General features: G+C 42.9%; 2 protein-coding genes and 1 long non-coding RNA gene across 12 annotated transcripts in view; 1 reads left to right on the top strand and 2 right to left on the bottom strand.

Moving 5' to 3' along the window:
* The window catches only part of LOC310828127, a 49,505-nt gene extending 30,555 nt beyond the window's left edge, over positions 1-18,950 (top strand). Inside the window, exons 2-4 of the long non-coding RNA XR_014556701.1 lie at positions 8,346-8,688; positions 15,110-15,199; positions 18,533-18,950. This is a non-coding gene — a long non-coding RNA (uncharacterized lncRNA). The remainder of the gene's footprint in view (positions 1-8,345; positions 8,689-15,109; positions 15,200-18,532) is intronic.
* Positions 1-23,958, bottom strand: part of LOC310827983 (integrin beta-1-like) — a 437,041-nt gene that overhangs the window by 3,723 nt on the left and 409,360 nt on the right. The window lies entirely within an intron of this gene.
* The window catches only part of ARHGAP12 (Rho GTPase activating protein 12), a 66,425-nt gene continuing 58,146 nt past the window's right edge, over positions 15,680-23,958 (bottom strand). For all 10 annotated transcript variants that reach the window (XM_083704778.1, XM_083704776.1, XM_083704780.1 and 7 more), the window contains 6 exons: positions 23,440-23,559; positions 21,153-21,251; positions 20,123-20,200; positions 18,967-19,101; positions 17,812-17,914; positions 15,680-17,250 (listed from right to left, as the gene is read on the bottom strand). In XM_083704778.1, the coding sequence (XP_083560904.1) occupies positions 17,076-17,250; positions 17,812-17,914; positions 18,967-19,101; positions 20,123-20,200; positions 21,153-21,251; positions 23,440-23,559 (710 nt within the window). In that variant the 3' untranslated portion in view covers positions 15,680-17,075. The remainder of the gene's footprint in view (positions 17,251-17,811; positions 17,915-18,966; positions 19,102-20,122; positions 20,201-21,152; positions 21,252-23,439; positions 23,560-23,958) is intronic.

The following is a 23,958-nucleotide window of genomic DNA, read 5'->3' as shown; positions in this document are numbered from 1 at the left end:
GAATCAGCATGGCTTCTGCAAGGGAAAGTCCTTTCTTGCAAACCTATTAGTTATTTGAGAGTGTATACAGGCATATGGATAGAGGTGATTAGGGATATGGAGTCCAGCAACATTTTGTAGGCCATAGGTTTCCCAGCCGTGCTTCAGGGGAAGCTTATTTGATAGAGCACATGCTTTCAAGGCAGAAAGTCTCAGGTTCAAATCTAGGCATACCCAGGTAGGGGTGGCAAACCCGGGACATGCACTGCCTGTCAGTGTAGACAGTAGAGAGCAAATGGACCAGGGGTTTTACCCTTTGTAAAGCAGGCTTCCTAGCACTGAGAAACCCCAGCTCACCTTGTTATAGACTGCCGTCCCCTTAACTTATCCTTAACCCACCAGTGGATTCCTGTAACAGAAGAATCCCATAAGTTCATAGCTTTTATCATTCCAGGAAAGTTATTCCCATGCAAAAAAAATTGATTTGGCTTCCGCAGCATTTGCATTCCATAATGTAAGGTGTCCAACATCTGGAGAAAGCGGGCGCATTAAAATTTTCCAAAATTACATTCTGGTGTGCAGCAAGGATGAACCTGAGCATGGCACAATAAAATAAGGCGTCCTATAAGAGTTTCAGTAATGTGGGCATTATCAACGGGGCAGAATGTCAGTTTTAGACAGACACGGTGTAATTTGTAAAGCATTCTCAGGCGGGCATGCTGCCAAAATAAGACCTAGCAAAAGCCATTTGTGAAGCACAAAGATCAACTTCGATCCTTCTTGGGGCTGAGCAAGTCCTGCTCAGAGCTAGTGCAGCAGTTTGCCATTGACAGCCCCTTTGTGTTGCCTCCTAAAGAGATACGTGAAATTTGAGGGGGATGCAGAGTGCCAAGAGTTTTGAGGAGAGCCAATGTTCCCTTTCCACCAAACAGACTTTAAGCCCTTTTCATCTTAAGAAGTAAGCAGTTGTCGCTGAAGATGCATGTGAGTGTGTCAATTCAGCTTTTTTTGGGGGGAGGGGAGAATTACCATTAGCATTCCAACCCCTTCCTGACTCAGGAGAATCTTGTTCAGGCTTCTATAAAAAGAAGTTTCGGCATATTTCTGGGCAGTCAGGCATTTTGTTATTTATTTGTATACACCAGTCATCCCTTCCCTCTTCAGTACCTGAGAAGCGGGTCAAGCCAGCCCAAGGATTGCTAAATGGGCTGCAAAATGTGTGGACTTTGAGACCCTGATTCTTCCTGGAGCTCAGAATGTGACTTCAGGTAGTTTATCTTGCCATTTATACCCAGGGCCTGCTCAAAGTATTTTGCCGCTTGAGGCAGAGGACAGCTCCTCTAACCTACAGTTCCTCTTACAGAAGCCAACCAAAGTGCCAGCTGAATGTTACTTTAACACTGGTGATGGAACATTGTCCTCCATCACACCTGAGGATAGCAAGAAGACTTAGGCCATGTGGCACACACAGCTCTTTCCTCCCAACCTCACCACTGCCACCCAGGAACAGCCGCCTAAGACAGCTGCCTCACTTTGCCTAATGGCAGGGGTGGCCTTGCTTGTACCTCACTCTTGAGGATGAAGTTGCATCTGGTGATGATGGAGAAGCTGTCACTGAACAGATTGCTGCAGGGATTTATAGGTAATGTAGGCTTCCTACGGGCAACCACTGTGAGAACAGGATGCTAGACTAGATGGGCCATTAGCCTGATCTAACACACTCATCATATATTCTTAGAAAACTGTCACATTTTATTGTCTTTGGTGCCTTGTTTTGTTTTTGTGTGCTTATTGTGCTTGGAGGGTATCAAAAGCTGGAAGAAGCCTAGGACTTTCTGGACCTCCGAGAGGGCCACACAGCACCATAATAAAGTGAAGTTTTGTCTCGGAGCCTCCTTGCCCACGGCAAGCTACAAAACAGGCTGTGCAGGAGAACCTGTGTTCCTTGCACAAGAAAGCCACTTAGAAGCTTGAACCTGCAGCTTGGGAAGTGCTTTTTCTGCTTTTAAAAAGGGCAAGCAATAGGATTGCTTCTCTGTTAAGATAACTGTACTTCAACCGGCATGATAGCAGGGGCATAATTAATGTTTACTTATAATCAGCATCTTTCTGTGCCAGCAATCATGGCAGGCTGAAATGAAGCAGGAGAGAGGAGAAGCCCTGCTGCTTTCAGCTGTCTGGAGCAATAATTACACAGTGCCACAGCACCTCTGGGAGTCTGGCACCATTTATCCTCCTTGCCTCTCCTCATTGGTTGCCTGCCACGAGGCAATCCTGAGAACAGCCAATCCATGCCGCCGTTTTCATACAAAAGGTGGAGAGAAATTTGGGGAGGAAGAAAGGCTCCTCTTGCTCTTGTCTACAGGAAAAGGCTTGGGCCGGTAAGTGAGGTTAAAATAGAGCACCAATCAGAGAGGTAACAGTGTAACCAGGCTCCTTAATCTTGCATAAATACCAGGGAGATGCAAGCAAAGGAGAGGAGGGAGGAATAAATGTCTCCTGTAGGGTTTTCTCCAGAGAATAATTATTAGCTAGGCACTGAGCAGATTGAACGGAGAACGAGGCTGCTTAGCATTCATGCCCTGGCAGCTCAGGCACAGAGTCACCAGCTCATTTGAATGCAAGTGTGGGCCTCCCCCTCCCCTCCTCCTCCTCCACCTGCAGTGAAAAACGGCACCATCCTTATTCTCTCCCCCTGGACAGTGATGGATAAAATCAATAGCCTTCTAATCTGCAGCTTAGGTGCAGTTTCATATGCATGGTAGCTGAGCAGCGATTTCCAAAGCCCAGCAACATCCTGTCCGTTCTTGAGTGTTATCGGGTGGCGGTGAGAGAGAGGTAGTGGTTGTCTTTTTAGAAATGGCAAGAATTGCTTCCTTAGGGGCAGTTGTGGTTTCCTCCTGCCCTCCTTCAGCAGTTAACCTCATTTGCCATTCTTAGTCATGCTACTCCCATGCTGGGCGCTCCAGTGTTGCAAGAAGACACCCTGCTTCTTCGTCACCAGGGGTAGCAGAGGCTCTTCAGAGGAATCAGCACCAAGATGGCTCTTTCAGCACCTTTGGGGAAAGATGGTTTAAAAGGGGTCAGTGGGATGGAGAAATTCCTAGGCACCACGGCATACATTTTTTTGGTCATGAGCCTTCTACAGGTTGACCTACATTTTGGGGGCCCTGAAGCTTGAACTGCTATGGGTCCCCCTTTGTGACCAGCAATGAGGTCTGAGTAACCACAGTTATTTTCTTCATTGGGTTGTTCCATGACAGATCATCACAGTTTATTTATTTTTAAATTAACTACTACATCTGAGATTTTGAGAGAGAAAAAAATCTGTACTGGATTATTTCACATGTCAAAATCACTAGTACAAAAAAAAATCCCTATGCCTTATAGTTTTCAAGTTATTGGGGGGGGGGGGCTAAAATTAGGGAAATGTTATATACATGCATGATGCATCATAGAATGGTCTGAATTGTGTGACTCAAGTCAGGTCTTTACCCCCCCCCCCCCATAAATTAAGCAATGTGGACTAAAGTCACTTCTGGGGCCCCTCCAGGATTAGAGGCCCTGAAGCATAAGCTTCATTAGTTTTATAGTACCAAGGCAAACGCCCAGGACCCAATTCTGTGCTGCCCTGAATGATGCTACAGAAAATCAGCAAAAGTTCTTCCTGGCGCAACTTCAAAGAATACTTCTTAACATACCTCATGGTTAAACTATGGATTTCACTCTCCCAAATGTTGATGATGATGATGATGATGATGATGATGATGATGCCCAGCTTGGATGGCTTTGAAAGAGGATTAGAGAAATTCATGGAGGACAAGGCTCTCAGTGGCTACTAGTCACAATGGCTATATTCTGCCTCCACAGTCAGAGGCAACATGGCCCTGAATTCCAGTTGTTGAGAATCACAAGTAGATAGAGTGCTCTTGTGCATGGGTCCTGCTGGTGGACTTCCCATAGGCTTCTGGCTGGCCACTGTGAGAACAGGATGGAGGACTAGATGGGTCACTGGCCTGATCCAGCAGGCTTTTATTACCTTCTGGTGCTCTTACTTTTAGATGTCTTTTGAAAACCACCTTGTGTCGGCAAGCCTTTTCAGTTGGATGGAGTTTAGGTGATTGGCCAGTTATGGCATTTATATTTTTGATATATTTACTGTGATTTTATATTTGCTCAGGCATTATCTACATGAGTTAGCAGTATATAACTATTATTAAAAATAAATGTGAAACACACTGAACCAAACCCCTAAACAATTGTTTCAGAGGCCCTGAGGGATCCCCCCCCCCACGACTTCAAGGAAACTGCACTGCCAAATCCTGTCCCCCACCCCAGGTTTCCCCTGAGACTCTCTACTCAGTTGTTGCAGCAAATTTCAAAAAGCCCATGAAAAATGGCCCTGTCCCCATAGTCGGAGTCATCAAGAATCTCAGATTTCCGAGGCATTAAAGGGGAATAATTATGCTGCGAATAACAGCTTAGCAAAGGTTTTGCAGCCTTTGGGGGAAACAAAAGGCTTGAGCTGGGATGAAGACTCCTTCCCTTATGAGAAAAATGCAGCTCCCTAGAATAGATCATCCTGGTTCCACACCAGCAATAAGCAGATGATAGAGGGGGGAAATGTGTTAATTGAGCATTCCACATTTATTTTACACAGAAAAAAGGTACCTTCCTCCAAGGGTCTTCTGCTGGTTCCCTCACTGCGAGAAGTGAAGATACAGAGATGGAGGCAGAGGGCCTTCTCAGTAGTGGCACCCTCCCTTTGGAACACCCTCCCTTCAGATGTCAAGGAGATAAAGAACTATTCAATTTATAGAAGACATCTGAAGGCAGCCCTGTATTGGGAAGCTTTTAATGTTTGATGCTTCATTGTGTTTTATATAGTCTATAAGCCACCCAAAGTGGCTGGGGAAACCCAGCCAGATGGGTGGGGTATAAATATGAAATTATTATTATTACTATTATTATTACTACTACTATTAGTAGTAATGTTCTTTATATTGTAGTACAGTACCATTTACCACAGTAGAAACAGCAGGTATTAAAAGTTATTTCAATATGTGGGCACCCCCATTAATGGAGAGTATCACACACTTTCAAACAACAGTGTTCAGCTTGTGCATGTTTTCAGTTAAACAAGAAAATCTCTCTGCTGTCGTCACTTTCCCCCTGCAGACAAGGTTTGGAAATACAGATTTAGGAGATACAGTGGACTGCAGCTCTGGGACTTTTCTCAGAGCAAGAGCAATGACATAATCTGCAGGAGCACCAGGATACTTGAAGGAATCTCCTTGCCTTGACAAGTGAATGAGGTGATAAGGAGGCTTTCAAGTTTCTTTGAGACATATTGAATGAATGAATTTATTAATACGGTCACAGACCAGCATCAACACACACAATATCACAGATCATAAAAAATATCAGTAATACAAAGGACAATATGAATATAACAAGGCTTTAAATATAAAAATTAAAATTAGCAGAGACATATTAGCAGAGCCATAAAGCAGGGGTGGGGACTCTCTGAGCCTCCAGATGTTTCTGAACTACAGTTCCCATCATCCTTGGCCATGCTTGAGGCTGGTGGGGGTTGTATTTCAGCAATATCTGGAGGGCCAAATGTCCTCCACACCTGCCAGCAAGCTAGGAGGAAAATAATTAAGCAGAGACAGGATACTTTTTTTCCTTTTATTTCATGGAGGTCTAACTTCATGTTAGCAGTTTACGTGGTGATGCTTATTTGCAAGATTGTTTTCATTTCTAATTAAAAGCTGAAAGGTTTCATTTCAGCTGGCTAAGATCTTTTGTTAAAGCTCAATGTGTTTTACAAGTTGAACCTATGCAGTTAGAAGTAAGTACCACTGAGTTCAAAGGAGCTCAGTCCCGGAAAACCATGCATAGGATTGCAGTCATGCTGAATCTAAGAAACTAGTTAGTGTGCTATGTTCTGTTGCTCTTTGAAGTTTCTGTGTGGTAATGGATCAACACAGCTGCCTGAATTTTTGGGCTTGCTAAGGGGGCTGTTGCAATGAACTCCACCACAGACTGCTCTAGAGGAGTAGAAAGAAAACACTAGGACTAAACAGCCCTGCAAAATCAGGCAGGCACAACAAGGGAGGAGCTGGTCCCATGTGAAGTGAGATCCTGTCAAATCACACTTGTCAGTAGTGGAAATTCTGAATCACAGAAGAGTCTTGAATTTTCAAAGCCAGAGGACATCATATCTCCTTACTTTGTTGAGGTTTTAAAACTGCTTGGGAACAACTGGCTTTAATGAAAAACAAAGTTAGTAGGTACCAGATGTTTTCTGTGCCTTAAAAAGGAATGCAGCTGTCTGCTCAAAAGCAAAATTCCTAGCAGTGGAAAAGCTTCTGCAGAAGCAGTTAAAAGTAAGGACCTCTGACAGTTAAGTCCAGTCGCAGACAACTCTGGGGGTGTGGCGCTCATCTCGCTTTACTGGCCAAGGGAGCCAATGTTTGTCCACAGACAGATTTCCGGGTCATGTGGCCAGCATGACTAAGCCACTTCTGGTGAAACCAGAGCAGTTCACGAAAACACTGTTTACCTTCCCGCCAGAGCAGTACCTATTTATCTACTTGCACTGGCTTGCTTTTGAACTGCTAGGTTGGCAGGAGCTGGAACCGAGCAACGGGAGCTCACCCCATTGCGGGGATTTGAACCGCTGGCCTTTTGATCGGCAAGCCCAAGAGGGTCAGTGGTTTAGACCACAGCACCACCTGCGTCCCGCAGCAGCAGTTAGTACATCAGAAATGCAGTTAAAAATTAGGATTCTGTCAAAACAGAACTTGCCCTTTTTCCTTGTTCCTTACAACCAGCCAAGGTGAATCTCTGCCTGTCATTGACTCTGACCCCATCTGCTGTTGGTCTCCCTGCCTTCTGCCCTGCTAGTCTCAATGGGCACCAGCCCTCACTCTTGTGTAGTGAGACCTGGAACAATGTACTGGGCAAATTGGGAGCCAATTTGCACAAACGCATGTGCAGAACCCAGATACTGAGACAGACAGAGATAGGAGAAGCAACTTAGGAAGGCAGAATCTTGAGTGTATAGGTGTAAGGAGCAAGCCTATGCACAAGAAGCGGGTGGAAAACACAGTGGCATAAGTTAAGCAGGGCTGCCGCTGCTGCACTAGCTAAGCCTGCCAGATGGAAAGCAAGCCTTTAAAATAGTGTTTCACTCCAGGCTGCCAGCCAACATGACCAAGCTGAGTGGACTTGGGATCCAGCTTAAATCCTCCTCCCTTTCTTACTGGTTGCTCTTTCCCTGGAAAAGCTGCTCTTTGCCACTGAATCAGAGCAAACATCAGTCCACGGAAAGCCACGTAAAAAGCATGATTTGGAACAAGGAAATGGCAGGCTGGCAAAGGGTTTGTCCACAATTCCTCTTGTCTCACTGCTTTCATCCAGAGAAAACTGCTCCTTAGCGTTCAAACAGCAATTTGAGCTTTTCCGCAAATTATCATTTGTTCTGATCTATCGCTAAAGAGCAGGGCAAGGGGAAAACCACTCAGATCATGCCTAGAAAGTGTGGGTCAGGCGGAAAGCTGATCGGACCCATCTATTCTAGGTATGGCACAAGCAAAGTGTGGCTGAGCCCAAAGGGTTAATCACTCACTGCTTCTTAGTTTAAAATACCCCACACAAGCTGCTTTTCTCATTTTATGAGACATTCCTGCAGTTCTGTTATATAGTTTGTGCATAACATGCAGTCAGCCATTTTGATAAGGAGGACTATACCTCTTGATAACACTTGAGAGGTCTATAGCGCCCTTGCTTGCTTTTGAGCTTCCAGTGTAGGTCTGGTTGGCCACTATGGGAACAGGATGCTGGACTAGATGGAACTTTGGTAGATCTTTATACCTATATGAGGGTTTTTTTTAAATGAAATCTATGAATATCTGTTGGGACGCAGGTGGCGCTGTGGGTTAAAGCCGCAGCGCCTAGGACTTGCCGATCTAAAGGTCGGCGGTTCGAATCCCTGCGGCGGGGTGCGCTCCCGCTGTTCGGTCCCAGCGCCTGCCAACCTAGCAGTTTGAAAGCACCTCCGGGTGCAAGTAGATAAATAGGGACCGCTTACCAGCGGGAAGGTAAACGGCGTTTCTGTGTGCGGCTCTGGCTCGCCAGAGCAGCGATGTCACGCTGGCCACGTGACCCGGAAGTTTCTCCGGACAGCGCTGGCCCCTGGCCTCTTGAGTGAGATGGGCGCACAGCCCCAGAGTCTGTCAAGACTGGCCCGTACGGGCAGGGGTGACTGAAGCCAAAGGCAATTTAGATAAGAGTCTAATTTTAAACTTATCCTAAGATGACTAGATATTCAGTTTGCAATCCTATATACACTTTCCTAGGAATGTGCCATGGGCTAGGAGTCAGCTTCGCCTGCTGAACAGCAGCCTGAAGGGGAAGAAGGCAGAGTGACTCCACCTGCAGCTGATCAGCCTTCAAGGACACAGAGGAGAAGGCCCTGATGAGAACCAGCTGGCTTCAGCCTTCTTAAGCAGAGCTTCCAGCAGCAGTCAGATGCTGAAGACAATGCTTGTAGTTCCTGGTATTGCCTTGCTGTTACCTGCTCATCCTGACCCACTGATCAGTGGATGACCTGACCTAACCTCTGGACTGTTTGACCATGCGGATTGCTGTTCGCCCAACCCTAGGACTGGACCTGACTTCGTATGCTGTCTCGGCCTCCAAGTAAGTACACCTCAGACTCTTCTGGTTGACTGGCCTTCCACTCCACTGAGCTCTGCACGTTGTTGCTCAGCAGTGAGACTACGACAGGATGAGTCTCGATGAGCTCAATGGAGTTGACTTCTGAGTGCACATGCCTAGGATTGTATTGTAAGAGATTTTGTTTTATTGCTACTGACCCTCCACAGTTATTTGCCCATAACAAGGGTATATTAAAATGAATTTCTTTTTATTTTTCTGTTACTAATGGAAGAATAGGCTCTTTATGCAATCAAATCTCCAGTTAATACAATTAGCAAAATAATGCTTGCAGCTGCTTGAACATAAAGTATTTGACATTATTGATTTTATCGAGTGGTTCCGCCCCCCCCCCCTTTATCAAGTGTTTTTAAGTAGATTGATCACCCCTTACCAAAGATCTTGGCATGTAGGAGTCTTTTTAAAGTAAATTGTTAGTGTATGAAATTATACATCTCTTCAAATTGAATATAGGGGTATAATACACTGACAGCAGGTTTATGGATGGTACATAGTAAATTAGCATAAAATGAATTTGCATTGCATTAGGATAATGATTGTCCATTCATCTTTAGTAAAAGAGAGCCATTTTGATCGTTTTAAATAAGGAAAGAGAGAGTTGTTCCAAGTACATTTGTGATCAGTTAAGTGTCTCTCGTTTCCAGCTCAGGCTCATTAGAAGGCAACTGCAGGACTTGCTCAAGCCCTTTTTACACTGTCTGAAGGCAAAGCAGCGAATTTGGGGCGCTTGCCAGGCAGTGCACATTCCTGCCGACATTCTCAATGAGGAGATTGTACAAATAAGGAAACAAACAATCTCCAGTCACACTGACTTTCAGGGCAGGCAAAATAGCAGGTGGGCGGCTGAAGACATGCAGGAAAATCTATCCGTGCTTACCAAAAAGGGGAAAGGAATGACATGAGTGGTTTGAGAGAGCGAAAGCGCCAATAGCTGTATCAAAGTCCTGGAAAAGATAACTAAAAATAGTTTGGAACTGGAAACTGCAACATGATTTACAGACCAATCCTCTGCACGTTTACTCAGAAGTAAGTGCTGCTGAGTTCAATGGATTCGCATACTTTTGAATTCCTTTTGCACCACTGTGGCCAAGTTGCAGGGGTGCTTCATTCTCCTATTTGAAACCAAAAGCATAAGCGGCCTGCCTTTAAAGCACACACATCCCAAAGCATCCTGGGAACAGCACTTTATAGAACTGCAACTTTCAGCATCCTTAACGAACCAGTTCTCGAAATTCTTGGGGGGACAGGAAAATGTGTTCTACATGTATGGTGTGTGGACAGACTCTGGCTCAGTTGGGCCTTAAGCTGCTAACAGAACAGCTCATTGTGTTTATAACCACCAGGTCCTGCTATAAATTTTTATTCTATTTATTTTTTATTAAAGTTCTGTACTTTAGGAAGTAGGTTGAAGGTGGTCAAAGGCTTAGTGGCTTCTGCTTTTACTGCTGGGCTGTTAAGAAGACATGCAGTTGGGAGTGTGTTATCCAGGGTATTTGAGTGTCCCCTAGTTTGTCTTGTGTTTCTTGTGTCAGTATGGTTGTTGTTTTTAAATAAGTCTGTTAGGTGGTTTAAGCCTTTGGCTTGCCATGTATCAGTTGTTATGTTGCCATGTATCAGTTGCCATGTATCAGATGTATAATTTCATACACTAACAGTCTCTAAACTGTATCAGTTATCAAGCTGATCATTTGCAAGAATGTGTGCACATTGTCTGGGCTCTTCCTTCCTTCCTTCTCTTTCTTTCTTTCTTTCTTTCTTTCTTTCTTTCTTTCTTTCTTTCTTTCTTTCTTTCTTTCTTTCTTTTCTTTTCTTTTCTTTTCTTTTCTTTCTTTCTAAAAGCTCAATAGCAAATAGGCTTGTTCAATATTCACACAAAACCAGGGGTGCCAACTTGAATGAAATATTGGGGGAAGGGGCCAGGTAAGCCCCACCCCACATAATTGATCACAAGACGTGGCGCGCACACACCCCATCAACATGGGAGGTGGCCCCCGCAAATATTATTATTAGGAGGGGCAAAGGGACCTTAGGCCCTAGGAGTTGGCTCCTATGCACAAATAGTACATTGTTTGGCCTCCCCTTTGTGAATAAACAGAGAAAGCTTTTTAGACTTCAGCTGGGGTTCCCTCTTCCTTCTGACTAAAATCTGCATGAGTTTGCTGCGCCTTGAAACAAAAATCTCATTGCACTCAAAAGGTGCTCAAGAGATGTCTGCTGCATTAACTGCAGATGGTCCCCCTCCTGTCTGCCACCTCTAAGCTCCACCTGCGGTAGCAGGTCAAAATAAACAACCTGATGGCTTCTAAGCAGCTGTCCTCGCAGTGGGCACTTGTTATATCTGTTATTTGGAAGCAGAAGGGAGAAGATTGATTTTTTTCCCTTGGAGAAAATGTTTCTTTTGTGTAAATAAATTTAAAGGGCAAGATTTAAATGGATTAACAAACTTTCTGCAACCCATTATAAAAAAAGAAGCTAGAGGCAGCCAGTTCTACATGTGCAGTAATGCTTGCTTTTGTAGATCACATTTTTAAGGATTGTTGCGTAATCATTTGTCTGCAATGGAAAATGCAGCTGGTGGTCAAAGCCAAGTTTTTTGGTTGTTGGTTTTTTAAAAATCAACTTTCTTTGATCAATAAAATCAATCAAAATGCAGAATTCTAGCTTATTCTCTGGAGGGGTAAAGGGGAGCTCAGACAGAGACCACCACCCCCTTCTAATGGAATGCTTTACAAATGCTTCCTTTAAGCAAAATTGCAATGTAGAAAATAGTCACTTAATCCATTCTTATTGGGACAGGGTGTTTTGTAAGGCCTTGATCCGGCAGAAAACGGCCTCTGCAGCTGCTCCATCCACACAGTGTTGCAATTGTGGGAGCTCATTAAGATTCCTGGGAGCGTCTCTTTTTCTCTTGCGTGGCTTTGGAATGCCTCATTAGACATTCAGCAACTGCCCTCTTCAGAGCACTGCGTCCAACTTGTCCTAGCCAAAGTTTATGGCGTATAAATTAGCGATTCCAACAGATTGCTGCTCTTTTCTGCCTTGGCATAAAGCTGGGTAGTCACAGAAAAATGACTTACTATCTGTACTCAAGCTTAAGCATAAGAACCAAGAAGTTAGCTTTAGGAAACTGAACGCAACTCTTGACCATGCAGCTTCCCTCCTTATGAACGACTGTTAGGGAGTCAGGAATCTGCAGAGGCACAATACAGGCAAGGGCGTAAAATGAATGTCTATAAAGGTCTTTGGTACTCCTACCAGGGTGTGAAATGAAGGAACATGTAAAGAGTTAGTGTGACATAAAAGATCTTAAGAGATTGTATTGCTTAAAGCAAATGTGAGGGATTAAACATATATTTCTTCCCCGAGTCAAAATAGCATCAAATTCAGTCTTGTTCCCAACCCGCCATCACAATCTATGGTGACTAAACAAAGTTACATAATTTGCAAAACGCAAGGAATTCTGAATGTCACTAATTGGTGGCCTCCCTTCCAGCACCCCAAGGAAAGCACTGCAGCTATTTCCAACAAAGCGATGCCTGAGTTAGCAAAACTCAGTGTAGCACAGCCACACTTCAGGACAATAGATCCCGATGTGATAGAGCTGACAGCTTTGATATGCTAATTGCAAACATTATGCCTGACTCCGGTTATTTTAAACTGCTCATTTGTGCCAATGTGCTTTAAGTTCAGTGTGGGACTTGCAAGTTTTCTCCCTGCAATAAATCATAAACTTTTCTGCTCATTTTTTTTAAAAAAAGAAAATGAAAATTTACAAAGCCTTTGAGAAAAGGTAAAGGCCTGTCAATGCCAATGAAAACAATTCCTGCCATGATATATACCAGTTTGCAACACACATTTTTTTTAAGCATTTAGATTCAGGAAACTGTTGTCATGGAAGTTGTGGGACATGTCATGTGCGACTAAGTCAGTGCACTGCCCCATCTGGTCTAATGCCAATTTATAGTGACTGGCATTGGCTCCAAAGAGTCCAGAATGAGTCTTTTCAGCTCTGCTGAGAGCATAGCTCCGTTCGTAGAGCATGTGACTCTTAATCGCAGGGTGGTGAGTTCAAGACCCATGTTGGGCAAATGATTCCTGCACTGCAGGGGGGTTGGACTAGATGACTCTTGTGGTTCCCTCTAACTTTGCAATTCTATGAATTGGGAATCCCAGTGATTGAACCTGGCACTAACACAAAGAAAGCTTCTGATCTATCATTCCTCTTTGGTTCTTCCTCAGTTGCGTATTAGGCAGGAAAAGAGAGTCATTAGCAATCTCTTACAGCCTCTGCTTATGCTAATTGCTCAAGTCAGAGCCAATTATTGGTATCCCAGAACTGACAAGATGCTTGGAGATGTTTAGCTAGCATGTGACCTTTACCTAGCACATCAGATCAGTACAGAGACTGACACCATTGGTCAAGAGATTATCAGTTGCTCCTTTACAGGAGAAATTCTGAAGGAAACTGAAGTTTGGTTTCTAATTAAGCAGCTATCAATTTGATCCAAGTTACTTTGGAATTTTTCTAGCCATTCCGTAACTTACTATTTTTGGCAAGGTGACTGAGCACTTGACAGAAGACTGGTTTCAAGCAGGAGACGTTCAGCTGCTAAATTTCTTGAACGGCTCTGCTCAGCCATTACTCACAGGAAGAGGCAACACGCGGGACCTGTGGGACCACACCTTCAGACCCTGCTGTCACACAACCCTTTCCCGCTTCCCATGGGATCAGGACAAATGCCTGCAGGGATTCTGGTGTGGACTCTGCAGAAAGCTGACCCAAGCATAAGTCGCTTCTCTGTTGCAGGTGTTTGACCTGAACATACTGGAGAAGATCAGGGCTGAAGCCATGGGCCTGAAATCACTTTGAACTTGTAATGCCCTTTCACATGTGCAATGGCTGAATAGATCCAAGTCTACTAATAAATACTGAACCAACACCTGGCTTGAAACCTGAGACAAATTGCTTCAGTAGGGCTGTTCCGTGATGTTTGCTTAAGGACAGGTAGAATACCACTCTTTTTTCTTTGAAATATCCAATGCCAGCTTTCATAGAATCATAGAGTTGGAAGAGATCACAAGGGCCATTGAATCCAACCCCCTGCCAAGCAGGAAACACCATCAGAGCACTCCTGACATATGGTTGTCAAGCCTCTGCTTAAAGACCTCCAAAGAAGGAGACTCCACCACACTCCTTGGCAGCAAATTCCACTGTCAAACAGCTCTTACTGTCAGGAAGTTCTTCCTAATGTTTAGGTGGAATCTTCTTTCTTGTAGTTTGGATCCATTGCTCCGTGTCCGCTTCTCTGGAGCAGCAGAAAACAACCTTTCTCCCTCTTCTATGTGACTTCCTTTTATATATTTGAACATGGCTATCATATCACCCCTTAACCTCCTCTTCTCCAGGCTAAACATGCCCAGCTCCCTTAGCCGTTCCTCATAAGGCAATAATTTCAATACCATTAATCATCAAATTGCACTACACCACCTAGAAAGGTGGTGTAGGTGTTCACTATATTTATTTCTCTCCTTTCCTTCAGGGAATTAAATATTATTATTGCCACCCTTCATCCAGTGGTTTACAGTATAAAATTGCAAAAATACATAACTTAATAATAAACAAAACAAACACACACAAGTTTAAAACAGGCATGCCCAAAGTCTGTATTGGGGGCCTAAAGATATGCAACGAAGGTGCCAACTGAGCCTCTCTGGAGACAGCATTCCGCAAGTGGGAAGCCACTTCAGAAAAGGCCCTTTCTTGTGTTGCTGCCCTCGAAACCTCTCATGGAGGGGGCATGTGAAGGAGGACCTCAGATTATGTTCACAGGGTCTGAGTCAGTTCATATGGGAAGAGGTGGTCCTTGTGGTATTGCAGTGCTATTGAGCCGTTTAAGGCTTTGTAAACCACTATGAGTTGGGCCCAGAAATTAACTGGGAGCCAGTGCAGTCGGCAGACCTTGGTTCTCCTCCCCCATTTTGTCTTGACAACAACCCTGTAAGGTGGGCTAGGCTAAGAGGTATTGTCTATTCTGTAACTATCCACTGACCTTCGAAACCGAGTAGGATTCTGAACTTCTATCACTCTAGTCCTGGTGTAGAACTTTAACCACTGCTTCACACCATTTCACTTGTGTGTAACAGGGCAATCTTAATTGTGATGATACTAGTTTGCGTATATTCTAAAGATCCAGGTAGTGATAGCTGGCAGCTGATTTATGGATGGGGGTACATAAAGGATACTGCGTAAAGGAATTTTCATTGACTTCCCTCTTGCACCTGAGCGCCCAAGTGATTTGCAAGAAATGTCTTTCATCAGATGCAACTACATTCCTTCTGAAGGACAATAATTATTTACTGTAATGCATATCTGGTTACCTTGTAGATAAGTTGCTGCATTCGCTTGACAAGGGACTTCCCTGAAGAATAAGCTGCAGCTGGGGGAGAATATTGTGATCAGTTTTAAGGCAAAAAGGTGAGTGGTGTATATTACACATGCTAACTCAGAGCTGAACGTATAATGCTGGTACTTCCCTATAATGCCTTGAGGGGATTTCTCCCAGCATGTTTTAAGAAATTTATTCACTCCTTCAACTTCTGTGATCATAATGTATTAAGCAGGGTCTTTTCTGCAGTGGTGCCACACTTTTGGAATGCCTACCCCAAGTAGGTTTTCTGGCTCACAGCAGGATGTAAGAATTAAAGAATCTTTCAGGCCCTCTGTGTTCACAGGGATCAAACACCAGCAGTAGTTTTCAGATTAAGTCAATTAGTGGTTTTATGTGTTTCACTCTTGCTTGCATGTCACTTTTGAGTACTTTTTACTTCAAAAGGCTGTTTAGAGATTTTAATACAATCAGTACCTGATTCAATTGCTACCAACGAACAGGTGATATGCTAGCTTGTACACACAGTTTCACTGCAATCTAATACCATCCAAACCTGGAGCATCAAATTCCAAAACAGCTAACAATTTTCTTTATTCAGATCCCACATAGCAAATGTCAGATACAGCGGTTAGTCTAGAAAAATACATTTTAAAAAAATCTTCAGCAGACCACATCTCCTGTAACAAAATCTGAAACCTATTTTACAAATCAATCTACATTATTAATGTAAAAAGGAATCCTGAAATTTAGCATTTTCATTATATCCGAACATCCATCTATTCAAGCATAGGCTTCTGCTATTTATAGATGTTAGAATTTGTCATACATTTCTCTAATGTAGCTCCTGTACATATTAAATAAATCAGAGGCTCTGCTTGTAGTGCATTAACCATGTAAGCAAGCACACTCAGTATTTTTCCAGTACCGTTTGCATTACAATTATTTGCATGCAGATGTAATTAGCATTTAAAAGTGCACAAGTAGCCCATTTCTCTGTGGAAACTCAGACATCCATTTGAGGCATCACAATACCAGTTACTTAGCTACACATTATTAGAAATGTAGGACAAGGAGGTACTCTGAAACTATATGCAACAGTGTATATAGATATTTTTTAAAAAGAAAAAAAAAACACTGTTAGAATTAATTCTGTATTTACATCCAATTTCACTACCACAGGTTCATGACAATAATTCAGTACAGTGTGGAAATCAACCTTCAGTTAGGATTGTTAGGTACTATTTAGGTAAAGTGTAGCCCAAAACATATCCTGAAAAAATGAACTTTATTAGTTGAAAGCTCTGGTTCATCACAGACCATGGCATATCCTCTGCAGGATACGTGTACCAGTTCAGTGTGTGAAGTAATACTAGTGTGCATTCAAGAGAGCCAGCAAGAATATGTGCAAAGTTCAAACAATAAAAAAGCAAACCTCACGTGAGGAATTTACACTGGCCACTGTTAGCATTTGTTTAAGCCTGTCAAATAGGAATGCAGAAACCCTGTGGACAAGATACAGGAATGATCTTATGGTTTAACACGTAAGCATATTATGTAATTATTCGCTAAAAATGCCCATGGAGGTTTTCAAAGTCAGTTTATGGGGGTTATATTCCCCAAAACAAAGTGGTGAACCTAAAATTAAAAATCAATATTAAAACACTATTCCAGGTTATCCAGTTTGAGATCGAGGCTTAGCTTCTCTCCCCGTGGAAATCCAGTGTGTACTAGTTATGCAGTTTAAAACCTTGAAACATTCACAACATTAAGTGAACTGTAAATAAGTTTTAATAGTTCCACAAAAGCCCAGGTAAAACAAATCACACACTCTTCCCTCTCCCACAAAAGTGCAAAAAACATCAAGTTGCTGCTTGGTCCACAAATGCATAAATGTACAAAAGAGGTGCAGTTTCTGCTGAAACCAAGTTGTTCTCCTACTAAGGCCAGTTTCACCGGAGAAATTCAGCGTCCAAAGATGGAGTTCAATTCCAGTAGGATTAATTCTACAATCTGGTTCTGATACACTGTGTGAACGGCTATGTTGCCAGTCTCTTTCTCTGGCTTCAACAGGGTTGGACCAAAGACTATGGCTATGCTTTGATAGGTCATTCGGTTCTTCTCTCCATTTTCTACAATTCTGAGAGAGAGGAGGGGAGAGAGAGAGCAAACACTGAACTTCCAATACAAATTCATATCACAAACGAGAAGGCAGATAGCATAATAACTTCCCTAATGAAATTCTGTATGCAGGTATCCTAATCCAGAAACACTGATATGTGCAAACAGCTTCAACTAAGCAATTGTCACATTCACAGGATGCTTTCTCAGATTATAAAACGAATGAAGCCTGCGCATACTTTTTGTATCCTTCTGGAACTTTGCAGCATGATCAGTCTCCATTTCTCCCTGGGGAAGCACGCAGCCACATATATCTGCACCAATGCATATCAAGACCTCTCACAGGCAGCTAAACCCCCTTTATAGGTCTGGCCCCTTTTTCCCACCACAAATTTACACAAAACTGAGTTTAAAAAAGCAATGCTTGAACTTGTTTTTCTAGAAGGCAGACACAAGGGGGCTGGGACTGGCTGGGCAAGGTGACGTCCAGAGCAAAATAGAAACTTGATTTCATCATGTTTCTTCATTTGTGGATGTGAAAAACAGACCGAGCCACATTTTTCTTCCATGCACTACTTACCTCTTGAGATGTTTGAAGAGCACCTGCATGGTATCTTGATTTGGCTTTGGCAACTGCTTAATCAGCTCTTTTACAGCATGAACACGGTGTCTAGGCTCTTGTTCTGGAGAGGGAGATGGGGAGAGGGAACTTTTAAGCATACTGCTTTTCACTGTTTATGGTTTGATTGCAAGGACGTTAGCTAATGCATATTACCACCTAGTGGCCATAGTGAACATAGCCATTCTACAACAACAAAACTAGAGAAAATGTATTTGCCTCTTGCAGAATTGACTCCTGAGACTTCTACAGCATCTTAATGCTGTGGAACTCGGCTTAAATGAAACCTGGGAATGGGCAGTTCACTACAAAAAGTAACTGTCCCTCTTAGGTGTATATTTACACTTCTCCCTGTTTACAAAAGCTAAGAAAATAATTAAGTGATTCACCCACATGTGTGAAATAGCTTAATTAAATGTGTGTGCATGTTCATGTGTAATTGTTCGCTATATTGAAAATCATATTGAAAATCATATTCAATGATGCTTCAGATAAACAAAAGGAATTTTAAAAAGAGGGGGCCATATCCACACAGTATGAATTTCATATTCATTTTGCTTGGATATGTGCTCTGCATAATATAATGCACTGCTTGACCATTTGCCTCACTTTGAAAATGAATTTGATTTTCATCATTTCTCTGCACCTACCCACTTAAGTGCTTTCTGTTGTTTCCTTTCAGCAGGAATGGCTGACCTTCAGCCCTCCAGGTCTGGCTGAACAGCACCTCCTCAACCATTACCTATGCTGGCTAAGACTGATGAGAGCTGGATTCCAACATCTGGAGAGCCACAGGTGTGCAGTCCAACTTTAAGGAATATTCAGAGCACTTCCCATACATAATTGTGTTGCAATTCTAACAATAGCCTGCAAAGTAGATCAGTATTATCCTAACGCTGCAGATGAGTATGAAGTTCTGAGGCCAACAGACTGTGATTTGTTTAAGCCACAATCCTAGTGAGGTCATGACCAAGGTGAAATTTGAATGGGGGGGGGGGGGGCTTTCTGATTTTGCAACTCAGTATCTTATTTTTGTATAACTGCCTGACATGGCCGTAGTTCTGAAGTTGCTATACAACTGTCTCAGGGTGGAAGGCTTCTTTAGCATATACTTACTGATTGCATTAACAAAGTCATTGAAATGAGTGTAAGTGAATAGTGGTTCTGGCAGTTCTCTAAAAAACATTTTCAGAGCTCCTGTAATCACATGGATATCTTCCCATTTACTGTCGTTCAAATCCAGTTTTTCATCTGAAACAGATACAGTATTAGAGTGTTTAGCTACATGAGCCATCACAGTTCTTATACAACGTTCAAACAAGGTATGAAGGGGTGGGTGTGTGCGCGTGTGTACACACACACAGTCATACCTCGGGTTACGAACGCTGCGGGTTGCGCACTGCGCCGAACCCAGAAGTACTGGAATGGGTTGTTTCTGGGTACTTCCGGGTTTCAGCGCTCGTGCAGAAGCACCAAATTGCATCACATGCATGCGCAGACGCTGTGGGTTGTGAAGGTGCCTCCCACACGGATCACATTTGCAACCTGAGGTATGACTGTATATGCACACACACACACACACACACACACACGTTAAAGATTAAAAACCTACCATATTTTTCGCTCTATAAAACACACCTTTTCCCTCCTAAAAAGTAAGAGGAAATCTGTGTGCGTCTTATGGAGCGAATGGAGGCTGCGCGGCAAAGCCAGAACAGGGAGAGGGAGCACTGCGCAGCCCTGCGGAGGCTTCGAGGGCTATCCCAGAAGCCAGAACAGTATGAGGGAGCGCTGGGCAGCTTCTGGGATAGCCCATGAAGGCTCCTCATGCCCTGCGGAGGCTTCGCACGAAGCTAGAACAGCTAGAGGGAGTGCTGCGCAGTTCTACCTTGTAGAAAAACCTGCAAGAGCCGCGCTCCCTTTAAAGAACGTGCAGCTCTTGGCTGGCTTTTGCGGGAGGGGACAGAGGGCAGCTTAGCCACGCGCAGCCTCTTCCAGTCGGGGGAGCCTTCATCCCGCTTCCCGGGAGAGGCTTCGGTGGCTATCCCAGAAGCCAGATCCCTCTTGCTGTTCTGGTTTCTGGGATTCAGAACATTTTTTTTCTTGTTTTCCTCCTCCAAAAACTAGGTGCGTCTTATAGAGCGAAAAATACAGTATTTCATAAACAAAATATAATTTGTTAGTTGATGTATTGGTACTTTACAGATGCTAAGAACTAAATAAATTTAGTGTTAACACTGCAAACTACTAGTTGTTACGTATAGCAACTTACCATGATTAACAGCAAATCTCAACTTCTGTATTACTGCAAGATTGCCACTAACTCTATACAGCCCGTCAACATCCAATCCTAGAACAAATTTTAAAGTTTTGTTCAGTAAGTGGTTACGAACGCCGCGGGTTGCATTTATAGGTGTAAATTCATATGTTTTAGAATGAACAACATTTATTTTAATAAAATGCACCAAAAAAAAAATGAAATGATTGCACTCCTTCAAAAAGGTGATACAATTTTCATAAACAAGAAGAATTATATAATATAATCAGCATTTGCTGACAAACTCCTCCTTATATTCTATCACAATGGGCTTCCAATTGTCCTTTTAGTGTTGGGGTTGTTGCTTTTCCTAGAGTCTCTTGAAGTTGGTAATTTTGCCCGGCATTTCAAGGCTTAACTGGACAGATGGTGGTAGCAGGCAACTATCAAGAGTGGAGTACACTGTCTGTCATCCCCAACCTCTCCATTGCTGCAGCAACAGGCACTCAAATAGACTGAGAAGTTTGCTTCTGCTAATGCTTTGAAAAGTTCTGTCTACTTGTTAAAATTAAATCTATGTGGCAAAGTGAGCTATTCTGGAGGTCAACAAGGTATTTGAACAAACTTGTTATTACAACATTCTCTTGCATTTCTTTTTTGAAGCTGTAGACTGTGCCTCTCCTTTTGGAATAGCAGAAGGAACACAATCAGGCTGCAGTCCAACATGCTTACCTGGAAGTAAATCGCATTAAACTCAGGGGGACATATTTCTGAATAGGCCATGATTGCACTATAAAGCATTAAAACACAGTTGTATAGGAATAGTTAAAAATGGAAAGATTCTAAAGTTTCTAAGCAAGTCATTTCCAGTAGTTAAGGAGGAAAAGGGCTGAGAAACTATTTTTATGGTTCACAGAGTGTGTACATTATGCCCAGATATGTGACTATAGTAATAACATGTCCTTCTATGTAAAATTTTTACTAAGCCTCTAACCAGTTACTATAAAAAACATTAATATTAAAAAGTGAGGTATCTTTCACCTACCGTGTTCTTCAACATATTCAATACACAGTTTCACAAATTTTGGCACAGTGCTGTTCTCTCTTTGACACAAGCTGTTTAGATTGCAGCCAAACACTTGATCTAAAAGACAGGGAAAGAAAGCAGTTTACAAGTGATTGAGCTGAACTTCTCAGAGTAAACAGGGCTTCCAACAAAAATGATACCAGCTGGAGGGGATTCCCAACCAGCCTTGTCTTGCTAGCAGGCAGCAAGATATTGACATGGCCCATTGTGACACCTTTTGTACTGTACTCCAGCAGGTTATTTCATTTTGCAGAAAAGGGCCGTCCTTTCAGGAAGGGACTTGGGGTTGTACTTATTTGTTCCCTGGCCCTAAAGCCTGGGGGGCGGGGGGGGGGGGAGAGAGAGATGGCCCCTTCTCTCCAGGTGCTGTTTCCTCTACTTAACCTCTCTGCTTCCATGCAAAGAAGGAAATGCAAAGAAGCCAGCAACAAAAGATTGTCAGCACTGCTGTACATCTTCCCTCAATTTCACATCTTAAATTAGTGAAAGACTGTAATGTGATGCTCTGGGCCTCGGAAGGCATATAGCCAGAATGCGCAGCTAGCTTATTTTTATAGGAAGCTGATCTCTCCCTTTTGCTGGAAGCTAGATGACATCCCTGAAACTCCACTGCAGCATCATACAGAATGGAATGAGAAATCGGCTACCTTTTCCCTTCTGCTTGTGAGCGGAAATGTTGGCATGCAAAAAGAGACAAAATGAGGTACAGCACTTAAGACCCATACTCAAGAACATAACCTCCCTTCCGTGTGGAAAGACTCCCCCTTCCTTCATTCCAGGTTTTTGAAAGGACTTGGTTTTTTTGTAGGGAATTTTGTGTGGAACAGTTTCACAATAAGATTGGGCAAAATCCTCTTTCATTAAAGATGTGCTCCTTTTTGGCAACAGATGACAGAATGACCTAAGTCAGACCCTGATGTCTTCTGAACTTTACACTAATTATAGGTCTGATTTGTAATATTTCCAGAGAAAAGCAGTTTCAAAAAACCCTATATCCTCTGAGAATGGCATGCAGTTCAGAAGTTGCTCCTGAGTGAACGAGTTTGACCCGAATTGGGAGAAATGAAAGAGGCCTTAGAATCGGTGGAACCAGAAAACTTGCCCAACTTTCTAGCAGTGCTCACCACCACCAGTGGCAGGGTGAGAGCACACAACCTGGAAGACAAACAGATTTTTGGCTAAGTGACAAATCTCCTCTGCTCAGTGACAAGTCTAGCCTGACACTGCATCCCTGCAAAGGAAAAAGTGTGATCTGATGGATAGTGTGTTACATTTCTTACTGAAAACATCTGTATACAGATCCATATATGGATACAGAAAGGGACTGTCTGTGCAACATTCTGGGTTATCTTGAGAAAAGTATTTTCTCTCAACCCAATGAGCCTTACAGATGCAAGGACACAAATATGTTAAGTGTAATCCTCAGAATAATACTGTTTTTGGCCTTTAGTGGACACTTCAAAGGCTGTATTTCCTAGGGACATAAGATATCCTTGGGGTGGGGAGAGCTAAGAAATACTGAGAAGCTGGCTATTTCCTCTTAGGGCTGTAAGGCTTTGGCTGTATCTCTGTTTTCCTGGAAGAGTTCCAGAAGAGAAGCCATGTTATTTTGTTGCAGTAAAAACAAAGACTAACAAATGTGTTGTGTCACAGGATGTGTTGTGGTTGTCTTGGGTGTCTGTTATTTTATTCCCTCTTTACCAGGACTACAGTGGACAAAGAAAGTCCTTGTGGGAGCTAATGGGAGAAGATATTCTCCCTCCGCATAGGAATGTATAAGTGAAAGCCACGCCAGGTAAGTTTGGACAGGAAGGCCCAATCACAATCCCATGCTGCAAGTAGTCTCTTTTTGTTCAGACATACAGAAAGAAGAACAGCAAAAACAGCTGTGGAAGCAGAAACCAGAACCATATAACACCAAATATTTTAAAGTTGAGGACTCCTCTAAAAAATGGAAAGCACGCCTGTGCTGAACTTCATGCTTAATGTTTTCTTTCTTGTGGACAGAGAGATTACAAAGAATCTTCACTGGAAAGACTATTTTTATCTTGAAAAATTCTTTTGAATTTAGTACCAACACAGATCTTTAATGTGCAGCTATCTAGGATTTAAAAAATTAATGCTGCAAGCAACCAAGCTCGCTGCTATTTCCTGAGGAAATAGCTATCCTACTCAGACGTAAGGAATTGGTGTTAATACTCTGCTAGCCAAGGGTTATTACAAATATTGAAAACAAAAAGCTTACCCTTGATATAGCCTTTTTCACGGACTGCTTGCAATGTGGGTCTGCGGGTTAAAAATTTCTTCAGTTTCGTTTTGGTCTTTTTCTGTTCTGAAGCATCAATGCTGCCAGATAATTTTATTGCTGCAAACGAAAAACAAGCAAGCTGCATATAAAAAAACTGGTGTGTTTTAAGCTATTTTGTCCTAATTTATAAAATATAGTCTGTGCTGAAGGTGAAATCCTCAGAAGAAGAAATTGTAATATAATATCAAATCTGAATATCAACTACAAGAGTAGCCACTAGGCAAGTTCCAAATATTTATGGCAGAGAGGGGAGACGGTTTCTTCTTTTCACTTGCTCAACTCAGAGCTGTGCTCTGCCCCAAAGCCAACTCAGGTGACTGATTTATAATGCAATCCAATCTCCCACGGAGTTGGTGTAGTTGAGACAGAGAAATCCTTCTGCCCAGCCCTGTTGGTCTGTGCTGGTGATGCCCCTGACCAAACAGCAGGCAGAAGTGGCCAGTGGTGGCATTGAAG

The sequence above is a fragment of the Podarcis gaigeae genome (genome assembly GCF_964106915.1).
Source record: "Podarcis gaigeae genome assembly, chromosome: 12".
Taxonomy (NCBI): Eukaryota; Metazoa; Chordata; class Lepidosauria; order Squamata; family Lacertidae; genus Podarcis; species Podarcis gaigeae.
The sequence above is the reverse complement of the archived record's forward strand: the minus strand, read 5'-3'. Positions and strand labels throughout refer to the sequence as shown.